The sequence below is a fragment of the Terrapene carolina genome, unplaced genomic scaffold, assembly GCF_002925995.2.
Source record: "Terrapene carolina triunguis isolate 2854851 unplaced genomic scaffold, T_m_triunguis-2.0 Scaffold96, whole genome shotgun sequence".
NCBI classification, from domain to species: domain Eukaryota; kingdom Metazoa; phylum Chordata; order Testudines; family Emydidae; genus Terrapene; species Terrapene triunguis.
In genome coordinates this window covers 30,280,830-30,302,106 of record NW_020664447.1, presented here as the reverse complement: position 1 = coordinate 30,302,106, position 21,277 = coordinate 30,280,830, and the positions used below count along the sequence as shown (strand labels likewise).

The window sequence follows — 21,277 nt, the reverse complement described above, 5'->3', positions numbered from 1 at the left end:
ATGTCTGTTCTCCATTTTGGAATAAATTGTATTCCAGTAGGGCTGTAAATACTGTGGGACCTTTTTAAGGAGACCAAAAATCTGTAGCCCTTTTGCATGGAAGATCCCTATCTCTGGCACTAGGCTTGAGCCTCAGTTCTTCCCAACTGCAACTTTACTACTTTAACCCCTGTTCCTTTCTTTCCTTTTCCTTTGCAGCTTCTGTGAATGTGCTTGTTCAGAACTGCAAGATTTACAATGATGCTAGCTGCGATATCTCTGCAGATGGGCAGCTCCTGGCAGCCTTCATTCCCAGCAGTCAGCGGGGCTTTCCTGATGAAGGCATACTGGCTGTGTATTCTCTGGCACCTCACAACCTGGGCGAGATGCTATACACAAAAAGATTTGGTAAGAATGCATCAGGGGGGTGGGATGGGAGAGATCTCAGGACTGTTATTTCAGGAGCATACTCTTGGCATTGAAATGCCCTGATCTGAAGATCACAATGAAGTAGCATGTCACTGCTCTAAGGAAGATCACATAATTGATGATCTGACCAGGCAGTGATGTGGCACCGCTGTGGTGAAGCTCCTGTTGCAGAAGTCCTGGCTAGTTGCTAATGGGAGGGCACTGCTGTGAGGAATCTCCTTGCAGAGTTCTAACTGGCATTGGTAGGGCTCTCCTAGTTCAGTGGACACTGCAGCATGAGCTCATTACATAGTGGATTATAAGGCACATGAGGGAGTAGACAATTAATGAGGACAAAGGCCAGTGGCTCTGCAATCCCTCAAGGGAAATGTCACCTGTTATGTTCTATCCCCAGGCCCCAATGCCATTTCCGTGAGCCTGTCTCCAATGGGCAGGTACGTGATGGTGGGACTGGCTTCCCGGCGCATCCTACTGCACCCTTCCACAGAACACATGGTGGCTCAGGTCTTCAGGCTGCAGCAGCCACATGGTGGAGAAACATCCATGAGGGTGAGTATTCGTCTGCTCCTATAGCGCTTTGTTTCTGTGTTGGTGTCTTGTTTAGCTGGCTCTGTGGTTCAATGCTGTGGTTGCTGGCTTATGAGTCTAAGGGTCAAAAGTTCCCATCCCATTGAGTGATTAAAAATCTACTAGGTACTTGCATACCACAGTGATGGCCCTAAATGGAACAGAATTGTGAAAGTTTACTATGGCTTGAAGCCTGACATCAACCATGCAGCAGTTTTCTGTCTGTAGCATGCCCCATACTTGGAGCATCCCAAATATGAACATTACTACTGCCGGGTCAGCATGTGTGGCAGCCATGGTTTGCTTATAAATATCTTGCACCCAGCCTGGGGTGTTAGAATTGGTTTCACTAAGGAGTTGAAGGAGTCTCTCTGCTGGGGTATTGGGATTATTTGTCAACTCTGTTTGAAAAGTGCCTAACGTCCACCTGGAGAGCAGCCACCAGTGATTGGGAGAGGACGAGAGTTCAGTTTAGTATCCTGTCTGAAGGCTGAGCATGATGCTTACCACATCAGTGCAATGCTTATACCAAATAAATGCACTCTTGCACTCTGAGTGGATGTTTGCTATCTAGCTTAACACAAGTGCTTGAGCTGGTGTGGATGAGCTGTTGTCTTAGGGCTGAGTGAGGGTTTGTGCTTGTGCTCTGTGGAAGAAGCCGGCTGTCAACCCTATAAGTCTGATATTTGTAGAGTCCGTTTATCTCCTCCCAAAACAATGGGCAAATTTAACAAAATGGGCACAGTGATCCCATCAACCACCACTGAAAGGTAAACACTTCTACTGTAAAACATGGCAGCTGTTCAATAGCGGTGCTACATAACATTTAAGTTAGGCAGTGAGGATGAAAACCATGCCTAGTTGAAACTGCAGAAGGAATGCTAAGGAGGCAGAATGATGTAATAATTAGAATTTAAATCTGGACGGGATACTGGAGTTAATTCCTATACACTTGAGGACAGTGTCATGGCATTTTCCATTACCACAGGAGCACCACACTGCATCTTTACATCTCTGAAATATGCCTGTGGCTAATGCATGTCTTTTTTTATCAGTAATTACCAAGTAGGTGTCCCAAGTAGTAAACTGTGGCTGCGAAGCAGTGTGGATTAGTGTGTATGCCTGACTGGCTAAGGTTTTGAACCTTTTCATTTTGAATGGTGGTAGCTTTACACAGTGGAATAGCTTCCATAATGCTGTTCCGTGACCAATGCTACAAAGCCACAAATAGCGTTTTCCTCTGAATGTTATCTCTGATTTTGGCAGTGCTTTCCCAGAGTGTGAGAGTTGCTCTGAGACGTCCCTCTGTAAGAATGCAGGGGAGACACTCCGTCTCTCTATTGGGATAAATTGCTTGGCTCTGCTTCATAACTCTGTGGTCAGTCTCCAAACTGCAGAGAGAGGGACATCCCAGCACAGATCATCTAATGGTCAGCTGGGGTAGAGGCCTGAATATGGATGTGATAAGCAGCAGTGTCTAGCGTGATGACTGCACTTCTCACTGGTTCTAAAATGTTTTCCATCTCCAGCTGTTTGAGGATCCCTCTGACCTACCCAAGTTTCACTGCCATAGATGGGTGTGTCACTTCCCAGGGTTCTCTTGTACCACATCATAAAAGTTAAAGGCGGAGTAGTCCTCTTAGTTCACATCTCATCCATTCCTACAAGGAGCCAGGCCGGGATTGTTCCTTAAAGCCTATTCTCTAGATAGGCTATAAAATCCCAATAGATGGGGCTTCCCTCCCTTTCTGTGGGGACTGTTCCTCAGCCGACTAATTCTGACTTTTAAGAAATATTGCCTAATAGTCAATCTGTTTTCCTCTTCAATTCCATTCCTCCAATTTATATCCCCTTGAACTAGTTTTAAACATGTCTTCTCCCTCCTTGGTGTTTACACCCTTCAAGTACTTGTAGACACTTATTTTCTCCTGCTCTTAGTCATTGTTTAGTAAAGCAATAAATTGTTATTCCCTTAATCTTTCCTTGTAACTTAATCCTCCAGCCTCATACTTACTTTTCTTGCTCTTCTGAATTCTCTCCACATGTCAATGTCTTTCTAGTATTTGAGTTTATGTAATGTGCTAGGTGTGGTCTCACAAGAACCATATAAAGGTAATATTTCCTCGTTTCTCTTGGATGTTAGGCTTAGTAGATACAATCCAAAATTGACATCGTTCTGTTTTTTGTTGTTGTTGTTTTTTTGCCACTCTACTGCATTGCAAAGTTCTGTCCTATTTGCTGTTCACTCTCAGCATTACTGCTCCCCAGTTCTCTTCCTCCATCTGAATATCTGTGTTTTGGATTATTTTCCCCAGATGGATTAGCTGTATTTATCCAGGTTGAATTTCATGTTATTTCCTGCCTGTATTTTTAACCTCTAGGGCCTTTTTCGTGGGTTTTTTCCCCTGTACTGGTGTTTGCTGCTCCTTTCAGTTTAACAGAAGCTGCTAATTTCACTAATAATCTGTTTTTTCCATTTCCCAGATCATTAATGAAGATGTTAAACGTAGCAGGACCTAACCCCATTCTCTGTGGCCCCACTAAATGCCTCTTTCCTGACCTTGCCTGTTAATCACAATCCTTTAGTCTTTCAGTTAGTTTTCAGTCAATATGACCGTGTCCATGTCCTGACCAATTTGAATGAATTTTGCAAGCAAGATTTCATGTGGCAGTATGACACATGCTGCACTACAGTTGAGCAGTGCTGCATTTATTGCCTTCTGCCATGCACTTTCTTTGTAATCAGTCCAAGATATAAAAAATAAATGGGAGGCACAATAAAACTGCCATTTATTTTTTAAATGTTTATCTCATCATCTAGTTTTACGAATTGTTGACTCATTTTTACAAGTTATCTTTGGGATTTGCAATAAGGCTATTATATTGCTCTGTACCTGCTTCTGAGAGCATGTAAAATAAAACCACGGCCTCAATTAAGATGTTTTATTATAGTCATAGCACACTCAGTGCTGACTAGTGGCTGCTGTATTCATATTCGGTTGGTAAAAGATTGTTGGCAGCTTGGCAAGTCTGTAATAGAAAAAGTATTTTTTAAATAAGCACCCATTAAAGCTTGTATTCTTTGCTTTGTAATTTAAAACAAGTACATTACAGATAAAGAATCAGTAATCATCCATATTGCCAGTGTGCTGACAGAGTTTGTGACAAAGGAAATACTGTTTAACATTTACTTTTATTCTGTTTAAAAATCACAGCCATGCTCTATAAACCAATGCCCTGGGCACATGTTCTAATTTTACATTATTTTAACAATTCCTGAGAGCAAAGTCCAAGAGAAACAGCACTCCAAATTCTATTGAATCCCTCAGAAAGCTCTCCCATCACCTTATGCAGATACTCTCCACCCTGACACTGGAAAAGCCTGGGAGAACAAATAAGCCTTGCAACTTGACCTGAAGGTAATCAGATTCCAGCTTTTGCAAGCTAACAGGGGAATAGAATTCTACAGTTCTGCCCCCTCCCGATTACAACAGAAGCAACAAGCCTTCATCCCTCTCACAATTAAGTTGGGGTGTTGGTTCTGTTGCCTCAGATGATCTCAACAGCCACAGTATCAAATGGGAAGAGAGGAGACTAACATTATCAGGATCCAACTCATTAGGGATTCATAAACGAAAGCCAACGTCTTAAATTGCACCTAAAAGCCAACTGTCATCCAACATAGTTTGTGGAACTCCGGAGTAATGTATTCCATATAAAAGTACCACATTCCTGAATTGCTTTAACATTCAGCCTGTGTAGATTACATTGCAGTGTCCATCTTCTGTTTACAGTGAGCCTGTGTTTAATATTTTGGCGAGACTGAGTGGAGTTGTGCCGGTCAGGATTGAGGTGAATTGACAAAGGTGCACTGGTAAAGAGCGCGGGCACAGAAATTGAATAGCAGAGGTGTGAAGTTAAGTATAATGTGTGTCAGAGCTGTGTGGGAACACAGGACTGGGTGTTTAAGATCTATTGGGTTCTTTCCATCACATGCTCTGGAAGCTTTACCTGCTTGACAATTGGGATGGAAGTCTTCACTTGTGCACATTTCTTTTTCAAATCCTGCTCGCTGTGTTTGCTTTTCGCAAAACATGGAATGTACTGGGATCAGACTCAGTTTTACACTAGCAACGCTTTTTTGTTTTGGGTTTTTTTTCCAGCTAAAATGGTTCTTCAGTTTGCAAGATTTTAAAGAAATTCTTACAATTGTTTCACTGAGAAGTTCTAGCCAATGTGACAGACCCAGACCAGTGGGGTACAGGAGTCTGGTAGAGGGCAAATATACTGATCACTGGATGAGTAGTTTTCTGTTCCCTGAGTGACCAGAGCAGGGGCTGCACTAGAGTAATCAGGAACCTGCTAGAACCAGTTAAGGCAGACAGGCTAATTAGGACACCTGGAGCCAATTAAGAAGAAGCTGCTAGAATCAATTAAGGCAGGCTAATCAGGGCACCTGGGTTTTAAAAAGGAGCTCACTTCAGTTTGTGGTGCGAGTGTGAGGAGCTGGGAGCAAGAGGCGCAAGGAGCTGAGAGTGAGAGGGTATGCTGCTGAAGGACTGAGGAGCACAAGCGTTATCAGACACCAGGAGGAAGGTCCTGTGGTGAGAATAAGGAGGTGTTTGGAGGAGGCCATGGGGAAGTAGCCCAGGGAGTTGTAGCTGTCATGCAGCTGTTACAGAAGGCACTATAGACAGCTGCAGTCCACAGGGCCCTGGGCTGGAACCCGGAGTAGAGGGCGGGCCCGGGTTCCCCCCAAACCTCCCAATTGACCTGGACTGTGGGTTCTTCCAGAGGGGAAGGTCTCTGGGCTGTTCCCCCAACCCACATGGTGAATCTCTGAGGCAAGAAAATCCGCCAATAAGCGCAGGACCCACCAAGATAGAGGAGGAACTTTGTCACACCAAGTTATAAGCCCCTGAAAAATTGTAGTTTGTACATGCCTAGAGACTCGTTAGCTTGACAGCTAAATCTCAAAGCTTCATGTGATTGGACTGGACTCTGCATCATCAAGCCTGGTGCTGTAGTGGCTGAGAAGGACTTTCCCAGCAATTGCTCCTTGCGACTGCCAGGAGCTGCTGTGGCGCCAAGCATAGGGCCTGAGAGCAGGGAAACTCTCCTGTGCTCCTGTTGCTGATGCCCAGGCAACCTGGAGTAGGAGAAGGAAGCAGATTTATTTGAATTCAGAGGGGTGGGAAATGTTGGGTGGGTGGGTGGGTGGGTGGGGGAGGAGGTGGGGAAATAGGAGCCTGGAGGTGATGAGACCAGAAGGGAAGAAAGGTCTGTGATCATTAGAGGGCATTCTGCAGAATATGGAATTGAACTCATTATTCTAGAGTCTCTGTATTCCTTTAGTGTCTAGCAAATAGCTGTGAAACCCCCTTTAAAGTATCTCTATCCCTCTAGTGCAGTGGTGGGCAACCTGCAGCCCGTCAGGGTAATGCGCTGGCAGGCCGCGAGACAGTGTTTTCATTGACCGTCCACAGGCACGGCTGCCCATAGCTCCCAGTGGCCATGGTTTGCAATTCCCGGCCAATGGGAACTGCGGGAAGAGGCGCGGGCCGCAGGGACGTGCTGGCCGCCGCTTCCCACAGCTCCCATTGACCGGGAACGGCGAACCACGGCCACTGGGAGCTGCGGGTGGCCGTGCCTGCGGACGGTCAGTGTAAACAAACTGTCTCATGGCCCACCAGTGGGTTACCCTGATGGGCCACAGGTTGCCCACCACGGCTCTAGTGGCAGGGCCACATGGAAGATAACAGCTTTCAACTGCTCTCAGTTACTCCATTAGCAGAAATGGTAGAAGACTGCACTGTGGATCTGAAGATCTCAATCATGCTCAAGCCTCCTGTTGGGTCAGTATGGTTCCACAGGATGACATTTTTGTTTTTCAGTTTTTAAGGTGTTAAAAAACTTAAATTATATGTTTAAAAACTACATTAAAAGAACATTGTTTGACTCTGCAACCTTAATCTAAAGTTAGGAAATACTTGAATTAATGTTGCCTGTGTAACTTTTTATCTCAGCCCCCTTATGCCTGTGCATTAACTTACAGTCTTTAAATTACACAATCATATACTACTTTTTTCCATAAGACCCCTTCTGTGGAATCAGCAGTGGAATTACTGCATAACCAAAAACTCTAGACGAGACATGGCTGTGGGCTGAGACATTTGTAGTGGTGTGGGGCATTGTGGGAAATTTGCACTGCTGCTACCTGTTCTGTATTGTTTTGTGGATAACCAAAGGGCTTTGTTGTCTATGGCTGTAGGGCTGGCACACTGTAAGAGTTAAGAGATGCATTCTCTGATGGGAAGATCATGTGCTGAAAATATTTTGCTCTGTCCACTGGGGCCCACACCTGTACAAAAGCCAGTAAAGTCCAAAACTCAGAGTAGGTATTTCAATGGTCTGGAAACTGCTGCAAGATCTGTTTCTAGTGCACCAATTATGGTATTAGACACCAAATACAATAATTAAATGTGTCTCATTCAAGTAGGAATGTCAGTTTTATCATGCCCATTGTGTGCTGAAGAGAGAAATAGGGTATCTAAGATAGTCAGCCACTAACCCGGTAAGGACCTTGAAGATTAGGACCAGCACCTTAAATTGGATTGATATTGAACAAGGAACCAGGATAGACCACCAGAGTGATATGATCCAGTCTGCGTGCTCTGGTGAGGGCATGATGAGCTCTTGCACTCTATAGTAGACAAAATCTGCAGTTGGTTCTGTCAGCCTCACATAGGGAGCATTGTTGTATCCCAGCCTTGAAGTAATAAAGCCAACCATCACTGTGGCCTTGTGCCTGAGGAGTTGGGTGCAGTAATCTTGTCAATCAAAGATGGAGAAATATATTTCTGGAACCTGCTCGCCCAAGCATAACGCTGAACAGAGTGTGACTTCAAGATTTGCACCAGTCTGACTCTTGATTGAGGGGTTGGTCATGATTTCTTAAAGATTTTTCAAAGTGTTTCCTCTTACCTTACTTAGGTTAAGTTTTAAGACAACTGTTTCCTCTAGTTGTTTATTCATTTCAGACATTTAGGCAGCTGGCTGACAGCATCTTCTGATCCAGATGAGGACACACATAGCTGTTTCATCAGCATATTATTGACACTTGATCTCATTTATTGTTCCACTGAGTTCCCAACAGGCTGAGAGCAGGATGGAGTGGCAGCTGTATGTGAATCCTTTGCTTTTGTCATTGTCACTTTACGATACTGTAAATTTTGCTTTCATTCTCTCAGCATGACATTTAACAGGCAACTCAAAGGTACTGTTTTTGGTTCACTGGCTGAATTAAGGCTAAAAATTAGCAGAGGATCATCCGTTTTTTGCCATAAAAATGGCCATAATTTTGCTAGATTGTTGCAGCACTGGCAGATGTCAGAGTAATTTGCTAGAGATCAGCAGTAGCTTAGGGCACAGTCTTGTTTGTACAGCATTCATATCTGCACTGACATACATTTATCTGTCTTCTCTTATGCTGACAGCCCATTTTTCAACATGCCTGCTGCTTCTGTCCTTTTATCTGCTTCTCCCCTAAAGGACAGCACCTTTTTGCTTAGTTCTATTTGTTGCTTCCTCTATTCTTGGATTCAGATCTAGTACTGGACAGTACCCTCTAGTTTTTGAGGCATTGGGTTTCTTTGCCCTTTTTATGGCCTTTGGGAGAATCTAGCAGGAAATGAAGGAAAGTAATGAGGCACTTTGCTGAAAGAGCATTATGTTGCTGAGCGAGAGGCGGCATTTTTGCCCGAGATGATTAACGCCTTCCTGAGATTCAGTCCTTGTTAATTTTCTTCAACCCATCTGCTAGTTGATTATTAAAAGAAGCTTCCTAGGAAATTATGTCATGATAGGCTTCTTGAGATGGGATACCAGGCTACAACACCAGGAACTCACCTGAAGAAAGGAAGAGTTGGGTGTGCTCTAATGAGGGGGAGGGATAGCTCAGTGGTTTGAGCATTGGCTCAAACCCAGGGTTGTGAGTTCAATCCTTGAGGGGGCCATTTAGGGATCTGGGGCAAAAAATCTGTCTGGGGATTGGTCCTGCTTTGAGCAGGGGATTGGACTAGATGACCTCCTGAGGTCCTTTCCAACCCTTATATTCTATTCTGTGAGACCTGCACTGGTCTAAGGGATGACAATAAGCTACATGATCAAGAGCAATGAGTAAGAAAGTGGCAGTATTTTATCTTTGTGTAGAGTTTCTCCTTCCCCCACGGCCTCATGTCCTGCTCATACGTTTCAGGAGATGGGCCAGGTATCCTTGTTCATAGTCTGTCAACACTAGGAGTCAGGGAGTTAGGTCCCAGTTGAATCAGTGTATCCTGAAAGGCGAAACTAGGATCTTCTTCAGCTCTGTTGGAGTTGGAGACTAAATGGAATACAACAAATTTATATGTTGCCTTTGTATCTGTAGAGTGAAAAATAAACGTAGAAAACATGTGATCCTGTCACATCTGGGGAAAATGAACACAGTTCGAAAAAACTCCTGTCTTGTTGCACATGGCAAAATTTAGGGTGAGAAGCATCAATTCCAAGAGAGCCAAAAAGATGGGCAAGAACCGATTGATTTATCCCATTATGGCTAGTGGGAAGAAACGTTTATTGAGTTGACAGTGATGAATTGCAGGGAAGGGCACAGACTAACGTATCTGAGCAGGGGTGAACCAATGAAAGAAGGGGCAAGATGTGTTGTGAAAGATTTGTGCCTTAATTTAGGTAAATTCTTACCAAACTGGAAACTCGTAGAAAGATTTGCCAAAACTCCTTGCTTGCAAAAGGCGCATTGATCACGGTATTTATATATAAAATATATGTGTTATCGAACCATCAATAACTCAACCTAAACCCAGTCATCGTGTTCACATGCACTTGAGGCCCTGTATGCTCCATGGCAAGCTAAACCTAAACTCTGCTACAAGACTGTTGGAAGGTTCTGGCACAGCCCCGCAGCATACTGAAATTCACCAACAACTTCATTGCCACTTTTAAAAATGGGAGGTTGTGGTCTGAATAAATGTGGAAATGAACGACAATCAGCACAGGAAGACTATCGTTCCTCTGATAAGTTGTTGGCTTTACAATGTACATAAATTTTCAGCTGTCAGTATGCCACAGATTTTTGTATTAACTGCCTTACTGCATCCATAGAAGATGGTGCTGAAGCTGTAGATCCTGGCAGCTAGTGAGGGACACGTGGGGCTTGCAGCATCTGAAGAAGAGTGGGAAGCAGTTTGGGATATAGGATAAGCACATGTGGGGAGTTATTCTGCTAAAATAACAGTTAATCTTGACATTGAAATGGTCACCTTTAGATTTCCAAGTTAACACCCTTCTGAGACGAACGGGGCAAGAAAATATTTCATCAGTTATACACAGTTCATACTGTCACTGTAGTGTTTGCAATGAAAGAGCTAAGATTTTTTTTTTTTTAAATGCAGGCTGAGATTCCAGAGCAGCAAGGAGGGAATTCTACAGCTGGGGAATTGCAAAATACAGAGCCCAGATCACATTACTTTTCCTTTATCTTGCCCCAAGTTATCCCCTCCCTCATTGCCAGATATTGACACACTCCCTATTTGTTTCTGAAAAGCACTCTGCAAACATGTGGACATTGTATAAATAACTAAAAAGGCTCTGATCTATTAGCCAGGGCAGGATGTATGTGAATTTGGCCTTGGAATGAGCTCGAATTAAATAGGGCCATGTCTGTCTGTATTTGATTCTGCTCCTAAGGCCAGGACTATGCTACAAACTTTTGTGGACATACCTCATCACACCCCCGACTAAGCTATGATCTCTGACCAACATAGCTGTTCCAGCAAAAGCCTCTAGAGTAGGCACAGTTATGCCAGCAAAACTGTGCTTTTGTCAGTACAGGGTATTTCACTTGGGGGAACCTGTACTGACAAAAGTGCGGTTTTGCCAGTATAAGCTGCGGCCACACGAGTTGATATTCAAGGCCTGCGTGCAGTGTGTCAGTCACTGAAATGAAGAGGCATGGAAAAGCCCAGGGAGAAAGGAGGGTGCGATGATTGGAGGACCTCCAGAGTAAGCCCAAGGGCCTTCACACTTGCCCTTTTCTGATGTCTGAACCTGCTCCTTGCCAGCTCCCTCTTCAGTGCACTCTGCGTACCTCTGTTTTTCATGCTTTCTTTCTACAAGCATTCAGTCTCGGATGGGAGCCTGCATTCTATTTAAAACTACTAATAATAGTGTGTAACTGTAGTCTAGTGCCTGTGAAATCCTCCTGTACCACTCCAGCCGCTTCTCTCCCCCCAACCCACGAGGTTGGAGCATTACAAATGACAAGATTTTTCCCCATGTAAACAAGTTAGCGGCTGTGCATTTTTATTCATGCAGTCCCTCTTATCAAGACTGATCTAGCAGCCCCATTTGCTGCTGAGGCTAAGTAAAGGTAACGGCCTGAGATTTATCAGCATCTCATAAAGGAGAAGCGCCTCATCGAGAGCAGAAATGCCTCTCTATTAAATTTAAAAATGAAGAAAAGCAAGAGCTCCTGCTGAGTTTCACTGGCTGCCTGTGTCTTCAGCACAGCCTATAGCTTCTTTCTCCTCTTCTCCAGCTTCAAAACATGCTTTTCTTCCCTCAGCGCCTAGTGTAGGAAAGGGAATGTTTCCCCCACCCCGCCAAGGATACAGGAATCTCCCTCTGCTTTCTATCCCTTCCTTCAGAGCTGGGAAGCCGTTGGTCAGATGCTTTTGTCATTGACGTGGCGCCTGAGATGTGATGCTGCTGGGACTGGGGCATTGGCAGCTGCAGCAGCACTGTCTGCTGGCAATTGTATCATAAGCTTGAGGGCAGCCTGCTGCCTTCTTGGTGTAAGCAATATCCCAGGCCATGGGAGTTTCCTTTCCAACTCTTCTCATTGACACCCCCTTAAATGCAGGGGAAAGGTGGAATTTAAACGACATCGTTAGGTAGCAGCCATTACCTTAGGATGGGGCAGGTGGAGGAGCAGCACTAGGTGGATAAGTAACACTTTGCAGAGGTAGCTATTTGACGAAAAATAAAAAGTCCCCATCCCCTGGAGTGAGACCAAATTAGCACCATAATTCTGTGTGCACACTGTGCCCTAAGCGCTCTCAAGCCCACCCATGTACAGCAGCTTGATAGCTTGGAAGGAATCATCAGGAAAGATTCCTTGAGGCTGCTGATCATCATGAAGCCTCTCCTGGCTTCCTGCCATAAATAAATATTTCGCTTAATACCCAAACATTGGATATGACAGGTGCCACAGTGCTGATGCTCCAGCACTGCTGAGATGGAGGGCGAGCAGCAGCAGAGTTTGGCAGCCTTCATGTTCTCCAGCGTAACGTATGCAGAACATTTCTGGGTATTGGACCTCTGTTCACCCATTTCCCCCCAGCTTGATACCCCTCCCTCCTCAAATCCCTATGTCCTGGACAAATCGTTCTGCAGAGATGCTCCTTGATTAGCTTTGAAGGTGGCTGTGAGGTGATGGGGGTGTGCCTGTTTTTTTGTGAATGATTTTTATATGCACACAGCTTCTATGTTCAAGGAGAACAAAATAGATACTCTCCCCCAACCTGCACCCAAGTTGTAAGTGGCTGCTTGAAAGATAATCTTTGTGAGACATCTGAAAATGTGAAAGCACAGTAACAAATGACTCAGCTGAGTCTCTTCCCACCCTTCAGATGCAGGGATGTAAAATGGAAAGGGTCGTGTGTATTATCCTCTCTTTAGCAGAAATTGCTTTCCTTTGATACCGTTCATGTATGATGCTATAAGAACTTAGCTAGATACTGCTGGGATGTGTCTAGAGAAAATCACTTTCCCTTTTGACATTCCTGGATTCGGTGACACCCCCTCTTCCTCTGGTCCCTTGGGTTCAGAGTCTTTCACACATCCCTGAGATTCAGTGACCTGCCCACAGTAAAAGGTTTTCTGGAAGCACATCTCTTACTGATGAAAAAGCATTTTCTGACTGACTGTATCATGCCCCTTTTCCTGGGTTGTCATGTTCCAGCTGAAGAGGGAAATTATATGTTACTTTTGCATCACCTGTTGGGTTCAAGGCCTCAGAGACATGCTCTTAAGGACTTTCTCGGCAGCTTCCCAGACTCCCATTCTCTGAAATTTCCCAGGACTGGAATCAAAATTCTTCAGGATCTTGTACCCAGACACTGGTTTAATAACAAGAGAAACATGGAGTGGACAGTGGGTAACTTACTGAGATAATGAGGTGTCCAGGCTTAGGAATATCCCTGGTCATGGAATGTTGAGTCAGTAACCCAATTATACTAGAGTGGGCTTGAATGTGGTAATAAATGACACACTCTGCTGGCCAGTAGGTGGTAGAACTTGAAAATGTGCCATTCCTGCTGGAAATGTCATTGCAATTGCATAGGTGAAACTGGTGCCCAAGTTAAATGAAGTTCTCACCCGTCCAAATCTGGACTATGTGGAGAAAGTACAGCTGGTCCCATAACCCTTTGGCTGAAGTGGAGAAGAGTGAACATTAAGTGGCTTCTCTGATCTTACGAATTCTGTACCTACAAGTATAGAGCTGGAAAAGCACCTTTCCCAGAGGTTGGTGTCGGGTCCTCCTTAGTGAATTTTCTAGCTGGCATGCTTGTCTGGTTGAAGTATTTCATTAGCTTTTCAGAAGATGGTTAGTGTTGCAGTGAGACAGACAGAAACAGGATTTGGTCCTTGTTTAGGGGAGAAGGGTGTGCCTGGTAGCTTTCTGAGTGTCCTCTGGGCCAGGCCACCTGCGCATGTGAAAGGGCTCTGGTATTCTCTTTGTGTGTGGGTGGAAGGTCTTATTAATGGATACGGTTGCAACAGCTCATCTGTATGACTACATCAGACTGATTAGCTGGGGCCGGGTTACTGCTGCGAGTGGTGATTATGCCAGTGCAGCTGTGTTCTCTCTCTCTCTCTCCTTGTATCTGTTAATTACCACACGCATGGATGTCATCACCTCTTAAAACTGCATGGCATTGTCCCATTAGCGAAGGATGTGGGAAGCAGCAGGGGAGGGGAACTCTTTGGAGCTACTGGCTATTTAGAAGTGAATGGAGAAGTGGGTTGAATGAAGCAGGTGTTGCTAGGGAGAATTTCCAACTGTTCTTACCTTTGAGATTCCACCTTTAGCTATCAGTTTCACAGCATGGCAGAGCTGGGCACTTGCCATCATGTTCCACTGGGTGCCCCTTACTGAGACACACCTGGACTTCAAACTGTAGTTAACTAGCCATGGGCCTCCAAGCGCCCGATCACTGAGTGTGCAGGGCTGCAGCTGAACAAACGGGTTCCATTCCTTTGATGACGGTCAGAGGCTAGTTCAGAAAACCAGTTTCACCAACTGTGAGTCCTCGGGCGAAGGCAGCTCTCTAGGAAGAGAGGGAGACTGTTTACTCTGTGACTTGTGGAAAAATAGGTGTGCAACAGAATCCCCTTGTGGCTTTTCTGTGACATTTCAAATGTTTATCATTTTCCAAATGTAATGCTCTTTGCTGTTATAAGCCACTTTCTCCTCCCCTATCCATCAAAATCCACAATCCCCATTTCGGAGAGTGCACCACAGTCTCCATGGCAACGGGTGCTACTAGTGTGCGTGTGATTTTTTGCTAGCTAGTCAAGCAGGAGCAGAAAACGGGATGGCCATACTAGAAGAGTGGGGGGTTGTGGAAAGTACACCTCTACTCCGATATAACGCTGTCCTCGGGAGCCAAAAAGTCTTACTGCGTTATAGGTGAAACCGCGTTATATCGAACTTGCTTTGATCTGCCGGAGTGCGCAGCCCCGCCCCCACCCCCGGAGCGCTGCTTTACCGCGTTATAGCCGAATTCATGTTATATCGGGTTGCGTTATATCGTGATAGAGGTATACTTAACAAAACACCAGGGACCTGTTCTTTCCACTCTGACACTGAGCTTCTCGGAACACCACTGACTATCAAGCGACACCAAGGGCAAAGATAGTGACTGGCCTCTATCTTTCAGAGAAATCCTAAAGGACTCATTTGCTATTATAAATGTGGCCCTTTCTTAGGAGAGACTGAAAGTTGCCTGTAGCTAGAAATAATGTGTCACATAACTCTGCTGATCTATTTATTTGTCTGACAGTTGCCAGGATAGGGCCCCCAGCACCTAGGCATTCTTTAAACACGTACTAAAATAGTCCCTGCCTCAAAGAGCTTACAGTCTAAATAGACACGGGTGGGAGAGGAAATGGAGCCACAGAGACGTAAAGTGACTTGGCCGGCATCTCACAGCAGGTCAGTGGTAGCACTGGAGTAGAACCCACATTTCTTGGGTCCCAGTCCAGGGACTTAACAGATCATGCTGCCCCTGGATCCTGAACTGCTGCTATTCCAGACCTAGGTCCCCACAGCTGTGACAATGCACCACAGTGCTAACCTGCAGCACCCCCATACTGTTGCAGCCAGTATTCCCCATCTCCTGTGGCCCACCACCAAGCAGGCTGTTGGGCCTCTTCTGAACAAAGATTGGCCAGTTTGGCCAAACTTATGTAGAGGTTTTGATGAGCTAAAATTGACTAGTGATTCTAATGGGAACACACATTTCACTTGTGACTCAGAGCAGATTAGACCCCAGACCTCTTGAGAGGAAAGTCTAGACAATTGGCATGTCACTTACGATTGCTCCAGGTCAGCATTTTAACTTGCTTCCTGTTTAACCCTCCTTAGCCTCCTTAGTGAATCGTCTTTTTTTAAAGTACTTCTTGGTCCTACCTCTGAAGCCCTGATGCTCAGAGTCCCCTACTGGAATCTGCCCTGGATGGCCCAGTGTTCTGAAGCAGCTTACCCCAATGGCCAAACCAGCACATTGCTGCTCTTTTCCATTTCTCCCACCGTGGTTTTATAGTCTCAGCCTCTCCTAAGTTTACCAAATTTCCTCACTGTGTGGAGTGTGGTTGGCATGTAAAATCCTGGCCCATAGGAGATTGAGAGTGCAGATGGAGTTTGCAGGCTTCTGCGGAGCTGTTATGACTTAAAGTTGAGGGAGATTAGCACAAGTTTATGCCCTGCAGTATTGGGCTCAAGTGAGATTGGGAGGCAGAGGCAGCTGGTGCTTGGTATGGAGCAAGCCATAGCTTAGGGCCTTGCTAAGGGAACAAAATTAATTTGGTGAAGGGGACTGTGGTGGGAGGCAAACTGAATTCAGAGGGTGTATGTCACTTCTGTGCTTGTGCGTCTCCTCGGTAAACTCTGGACTCAGCATTTCCTTCAGCGCTCTGCAGCCTGGGAGGAGGAAGTTACCCAGTTGCTAAAGGCAATTCAGGAAACAATTAACATGGATTGGATCCCATATCATTTGTAGATGGGGCTCAGGTTTGTTTAATAGCTAAGCCATGCATGTAGCTGTTGGGCCATTGCTGGTGGAAGCCTGTACATTTCCTGGCTGACACAGTTCCCCTAGTTGTGTGATGGTGAGAGCATGAAGATGGGAAGTAGGGCTAATAAAGGGCCAGAAAATTCCAAGTTGTGCTGCTGTCCAGCTTGATGTGAATATACCATCAGCTCCCAGCTTTCTTATTAATTAGTGCCAGTGAAGGGACTCTGCAGCTGTGTAGCCCACTATCCAACTGAAGATCTAATGATGGAGCAGCTGTCCTGCACCACAGCTATCTGCTGAGTGCTCTGTTAAACATTTGTGGATGTATGTATATGTTTCTATCAGACGCTTACTCTCCCTGACAGGTTAGTTGTTTCTTGGAATAGCCTGTAAATAAGTGACTAACCTCCCTGCCCAGCTGTGCTGCCACAGGGAATTCAAGTGTTTGAGCCTCCTTGGCAACCCTGATTTTTATTGCTCTTTCAAATAATCCATTTCTGTGACTTTTTTCAGAGAGTTTTCAACGTCCTGTACCCGATGCCTGCTGACCAGAGGAGACACGTCAGCATAAACTCTGCTCGCTGGCTACCTGAGCCAGGCCTGGGATTGGCATATGGCACTAACAAGGGGGACCTGGTGATTTGCCGACCAGAGTAAGTGGCATGGCTTAGAACCTGAGAGAAACCTTAACCATTCTGCTTTTTATGGGGAATCCGGTCAGGGTGGCTTCTTCTCACGTAGGGCTGTGTTAGGGGTCAAGGAGTCGGACTCTGTTTTTTTTGTTTTGTTTTGTTTTTTTAGCAGTTGTAGAGTTTACTTCAGTCTTTGAAAATTAAAGTAACAGTGTTTCTGCCCTGATGATGAAACCTGTGAGGCAGAGTGGGGACGGGATATCTCACATATCTTATTTCTGCTTGCTATAGTCTTCATAATCCTTCCAGATGCTCTAGTGCTCATATATGCCCAAACATCTTTGAATCTCCCTGGAATATTCAATGTGAGATTATATTAACCAGAACATTTTGTATGGGCTGTTAGAACAATTCAGTGAATTGTTGTGGCTCTAGCATGAAAAGCCACTGGTCTGATCCAGTCTGGCAGTTCTATTTATTATTTATACAGCACCGTAAGTGTGCATGTCACTTTGTAGATTTGCAAGTAGACACAATCTAATTTAGAAATTATACAACATAGGAAGAGATAATGACAGGCAAAGGAGTTCCTGGTTGTGGACTGCTTACACACTTCTCTTGTGATATGTGAGGTTCATCAAGGGGACTTAGGAACTGAATGTTATGGCTGAGATCCCTTCCTCCACTGGCTAGTCCACGTGTTCTTTGTAGCTCCTTTTGAAATGCAGGACACTTCTTATATATTTCTGCATTAGTGATTTCCGGTTGGTGAGCTGCCTTTGGTCCCTGAACTGTGCCCTTGTTTGGGGTTATGTTTCACTTGCTGAGATACCTGGAGAGTGAAGTTGCTCTCTTTCTTTCTATAGAAGGTGCAGCTGTAATCCTGCAGCAGATGAGCTCATTGGAATACTAGAGCATGGAAGCAATTTCCTTCTGCTCTGCATGCGATTGAGCATGTGGTACTTGTAAAGTGTTATATGGTCAGCATAAAACTCATTGAATTAGGGCAAATATAGACTATTTTGATAATTACTAATTCAGCAGAGAGCCATGGGAGAAACTGCAACCAGAGCTTGAATTGAGCCAGTATGCAGTGGTACAGCATACCAGCACCTCTTTCAAACTACTTGCTGATTCTCCAGAATCTCAGCTTTCATTAAGGCCTTATCTACATGGGGAGATTCACTGGTTTAGCTATTGTGGAGTAAACTACCCCGGAATAGTTCCCCATATGGAGGCTCCACTGTGGAATGAGAGTGATTTAGTTCTGGAATAAGTACTGTGCTCACAAAGTGGAGTCATTATTCCAGAATAAAATCACTTGGTAAGGCAACTCCCATCTTTTCATGTGCTGTAATATATATACTGTTGACTGTGTTTTTCACTCTATACATCTGATGAAGTGGGTTTTAGCCCATGAAAGCTTATGCCCAAATAAATTGGTTATTATCTAAGGTGCCACAAGGATGTCTCGTTTTTATTCTGGAGTAGACCATCTACATGAGGGAATTATTCCAGAATAGCCATGCTGGTCAATGTCCCCCGTGTAGACAAGACCGAAGAAAAATGTCTATAGTTATGGTTGCTGAGAGAACCTCAAGTGTGGACAGTGTAACCAATGTAGCAAAATCTAAGTTTGCAACAGTCTAGGACAATAGCTCTGAGAGATGTGAACTGCACTATTCATTACACTGGGTGCTGACTCACATGCCCAGCGATAATACTTTAAATGTCGAACATTCTGAACTATTTTACTGCTATCAAAGCAAGTAAGAAAGCAGTGGGAAGATGATATTGTGAAGATCTGCACAATAGACTATAAATGAAACCACAAGCGGGTGGACTTGGGGGAGAGTTGCCACTTTTAGCTCCCCGTCAATAAAGACCCAAGCCCAAGGAGTTTAGCAGAGCATCTGAGCCCCACTTAAGGGGACCAAAACCTAGTGGAGCTTTCAAGCCCCAGTGAAGGGAAGCCAAACTGAGGAACCAACTAGTTTATTTGACTATATTTGGATTGGGGGGGAGAGACAAAATCCAAGGAGCCCAGTAGTGCCCTGAGAGCACGTCTACTTTTAGTAGCATCTTGTAGATGGGATTTATTTTGTGGGCACAGCTTGGAAGGGTACTCCTACAATTTTTAATCCTAACTCCCACCAATTGTAAATATTCCCTCCATTGTATGCCAAGGAGACAAACGACTTCGAGTAGCACAACTGGGATCTGGCCCTATCTACCCAGCATCTGGTCCAAAGTTGAATGAAATGGAAAACATTCTGCTTTAAGCAGCACAGGAGCCCCCTGGACAGAGAGGAAAAGGGCAATGATCTGGGTGGCCTCTGATCAGTCTCCATATGTGTGAGAGGGAAAGGCATAAATTGTTTACATAGCACCTGTTAAGGCTGATTCCCCACTCTGGCACTTCGAGTGCAGAAGGTGGGGCCTACAAGGATTCTAAAAATTAATACTGGCCATTCCAGGCTTGTATTAAACTCCCAAGGTTACAGCTTTTCTTTGACCTTGAATGGGTAGATGCTACCACCACCCAAGAGCAAAACCCCTTTGAGGAACCAGGAAAGCGCACTTGGGAATTCCTTCCTGTGGAGTACCCTCAAGCCCCAGCCCCCCTGCACCTCCAGGGAAGAGCTGAGAAAGAAAACAAAGGAAATCCGCTGTTGCCACCAGCTAATTAAACAACATATGCACAAACCTCTTAGGACACAAAAATCCAATCCTGTTCTTAAAAAAGGTAAATTTTATTAAAACAAAAAGAGAGAAAATACATCTGGAAACTCAGGCTATTGCTAGATTTAAAAAGAGCAAATACAAGGATTAAGCATTAAGAATAGTTTCTTGAGGTCCAGTTTAAAGGTTACAAGCAAAACTAAAGCACCTGGGGTTAGCACAGAGGAGTCCACAAGCCATAAAGAAATAAAAAAGAGAGAAACCTAATCACGTCTTCCTAGACATTCCCTAATCTACTTACATATCTGTGGTTTCAAAGGAGTAGTTTCTAGGTATGATCTGATGATTTTTCATACCTGGCCCAAAGCTTCTTACAGCATTGCTGCTCTGTTCCCTCTCTCCGGAAAACAACAACAAACAGACAAAAGGGGAGTCTTGTTTTAATTTCAAAAAGTTCTAGCCTTCCCATTGGCTCTTTGGCCAAGTGCCCACTCACTTCCTTTTACCTATGCATCGCAGTGACTCTTAACGCTTTACAGGTAAAGCAAGTAGAGAACAGCTACTAAGAGGGATTTTATAGCTAGCTGGCTGGCTGGGTGTCCATAAAAGGGAGCTACCCCTCCCCCGTTCCTTTATCACAGCACCATTGGTCCTCTCTGTACTGAATAGATGACGGAAGACTGACTGTTCATTTGGGGCAGAGACCTACTATCTAAGGGTACGTCTATACCCAGCCGCTAGTTCGGCGGCTGGAAATCGAAGTTCTGGGTTCGACTTATCGCGTCTTGTCTGGACGTGATAAGTCGAACCAGGAAGTGATCGCCGTCGACTGCGGTACTCCAGCTAGACGAGAGGAGTACCGCAGAGTCGACGGGGGAGCCTGCCTGCCGCGTGTGGACCGAGGTAAGTTCGAACTAAGGTACTTCGAACTTCAGCTACGTTATTCACGTAGCTGAAGTTGCGTACCTTAGTTCGAATTGGGGGGTAAGTGTAGACCAAGCCTTAGATAGACCCCACAGACGTGCACACAGTCTTTCATCCCTGTCTTTCATCATGAGTGGGGAGACAATGGGAAGGGAGTCCAGCTCTTGGAGGTAGTCATTTGCAAAGAAAGCGGGTGGTACAAGCAATTTATTTCTCATTTCTTGGTGCAGGTGAGTGTTTTTGCTCTGTTTTGTTCATAAATTAGCAGATACCACAGTGGAACTAGAATGCTTCATAGGGAGATGGTTGGTGGAAAGTGAGTTTTGAGGGAGAATACTTAAGGCACAGGTAGAGGCAGACGTTTCCTTCAAGGGGGTAGCATGAAAAAGGCATTCCCAGAGGAACAGGCAGAGTATGGTGCATGAGGGAGGAGTGGATGGGAATGAGAGTGGAGATATAGGCAGTGCTATTAGCACATGTAGAGTGCAATGTCCTCAGAGAAAACTCCTGGTGACTGCCCTCCAGTGTAGATAAGAACAGGAATCACTGTTTAAACAAGTGAGGCTGTCTAATTGCAATGTAGAGATCAGACCCATCAGCAGTGTTACTGTGAAGCAGGAGGAACTTTCCCTAGGGAGAGCACTGGCATTTCTGTAGTTGTCCCAACCCCCAGTTGACACTCACCATATCAGCTCCTCATAATCT

General features: G+C 44.9%; 1 protein-coding gene across 2 annotated transcripts in view; it reads left to right on the top strand.

Moving 5' to 3' along the window:
• The window catches only part of AMBRA1 (autophagy and beclin 1 regulator 1), a 193,082-nt gene that overhangs the window by 131,021 nt on the left and 40,784 nt on the right, over nt 1-21,277 (top strand). For both annotated transcript variants that reach the window (XM_024214879.3, XM_024214870.3), the window contains exons 13-15: nt 199-387; nt 803-957; nt 16,848-16,987. In XM_024214879.3, coding sequence (XP_024070647.1) covers nt 199-387; nt 803-957; nt 16,848-16,987 — 484 coding nt within the window. The remainder of the gene's footprint in view (nt 1-198; nt 388-802; nt 958-16,847; nt 16,988-21,277) is intronic.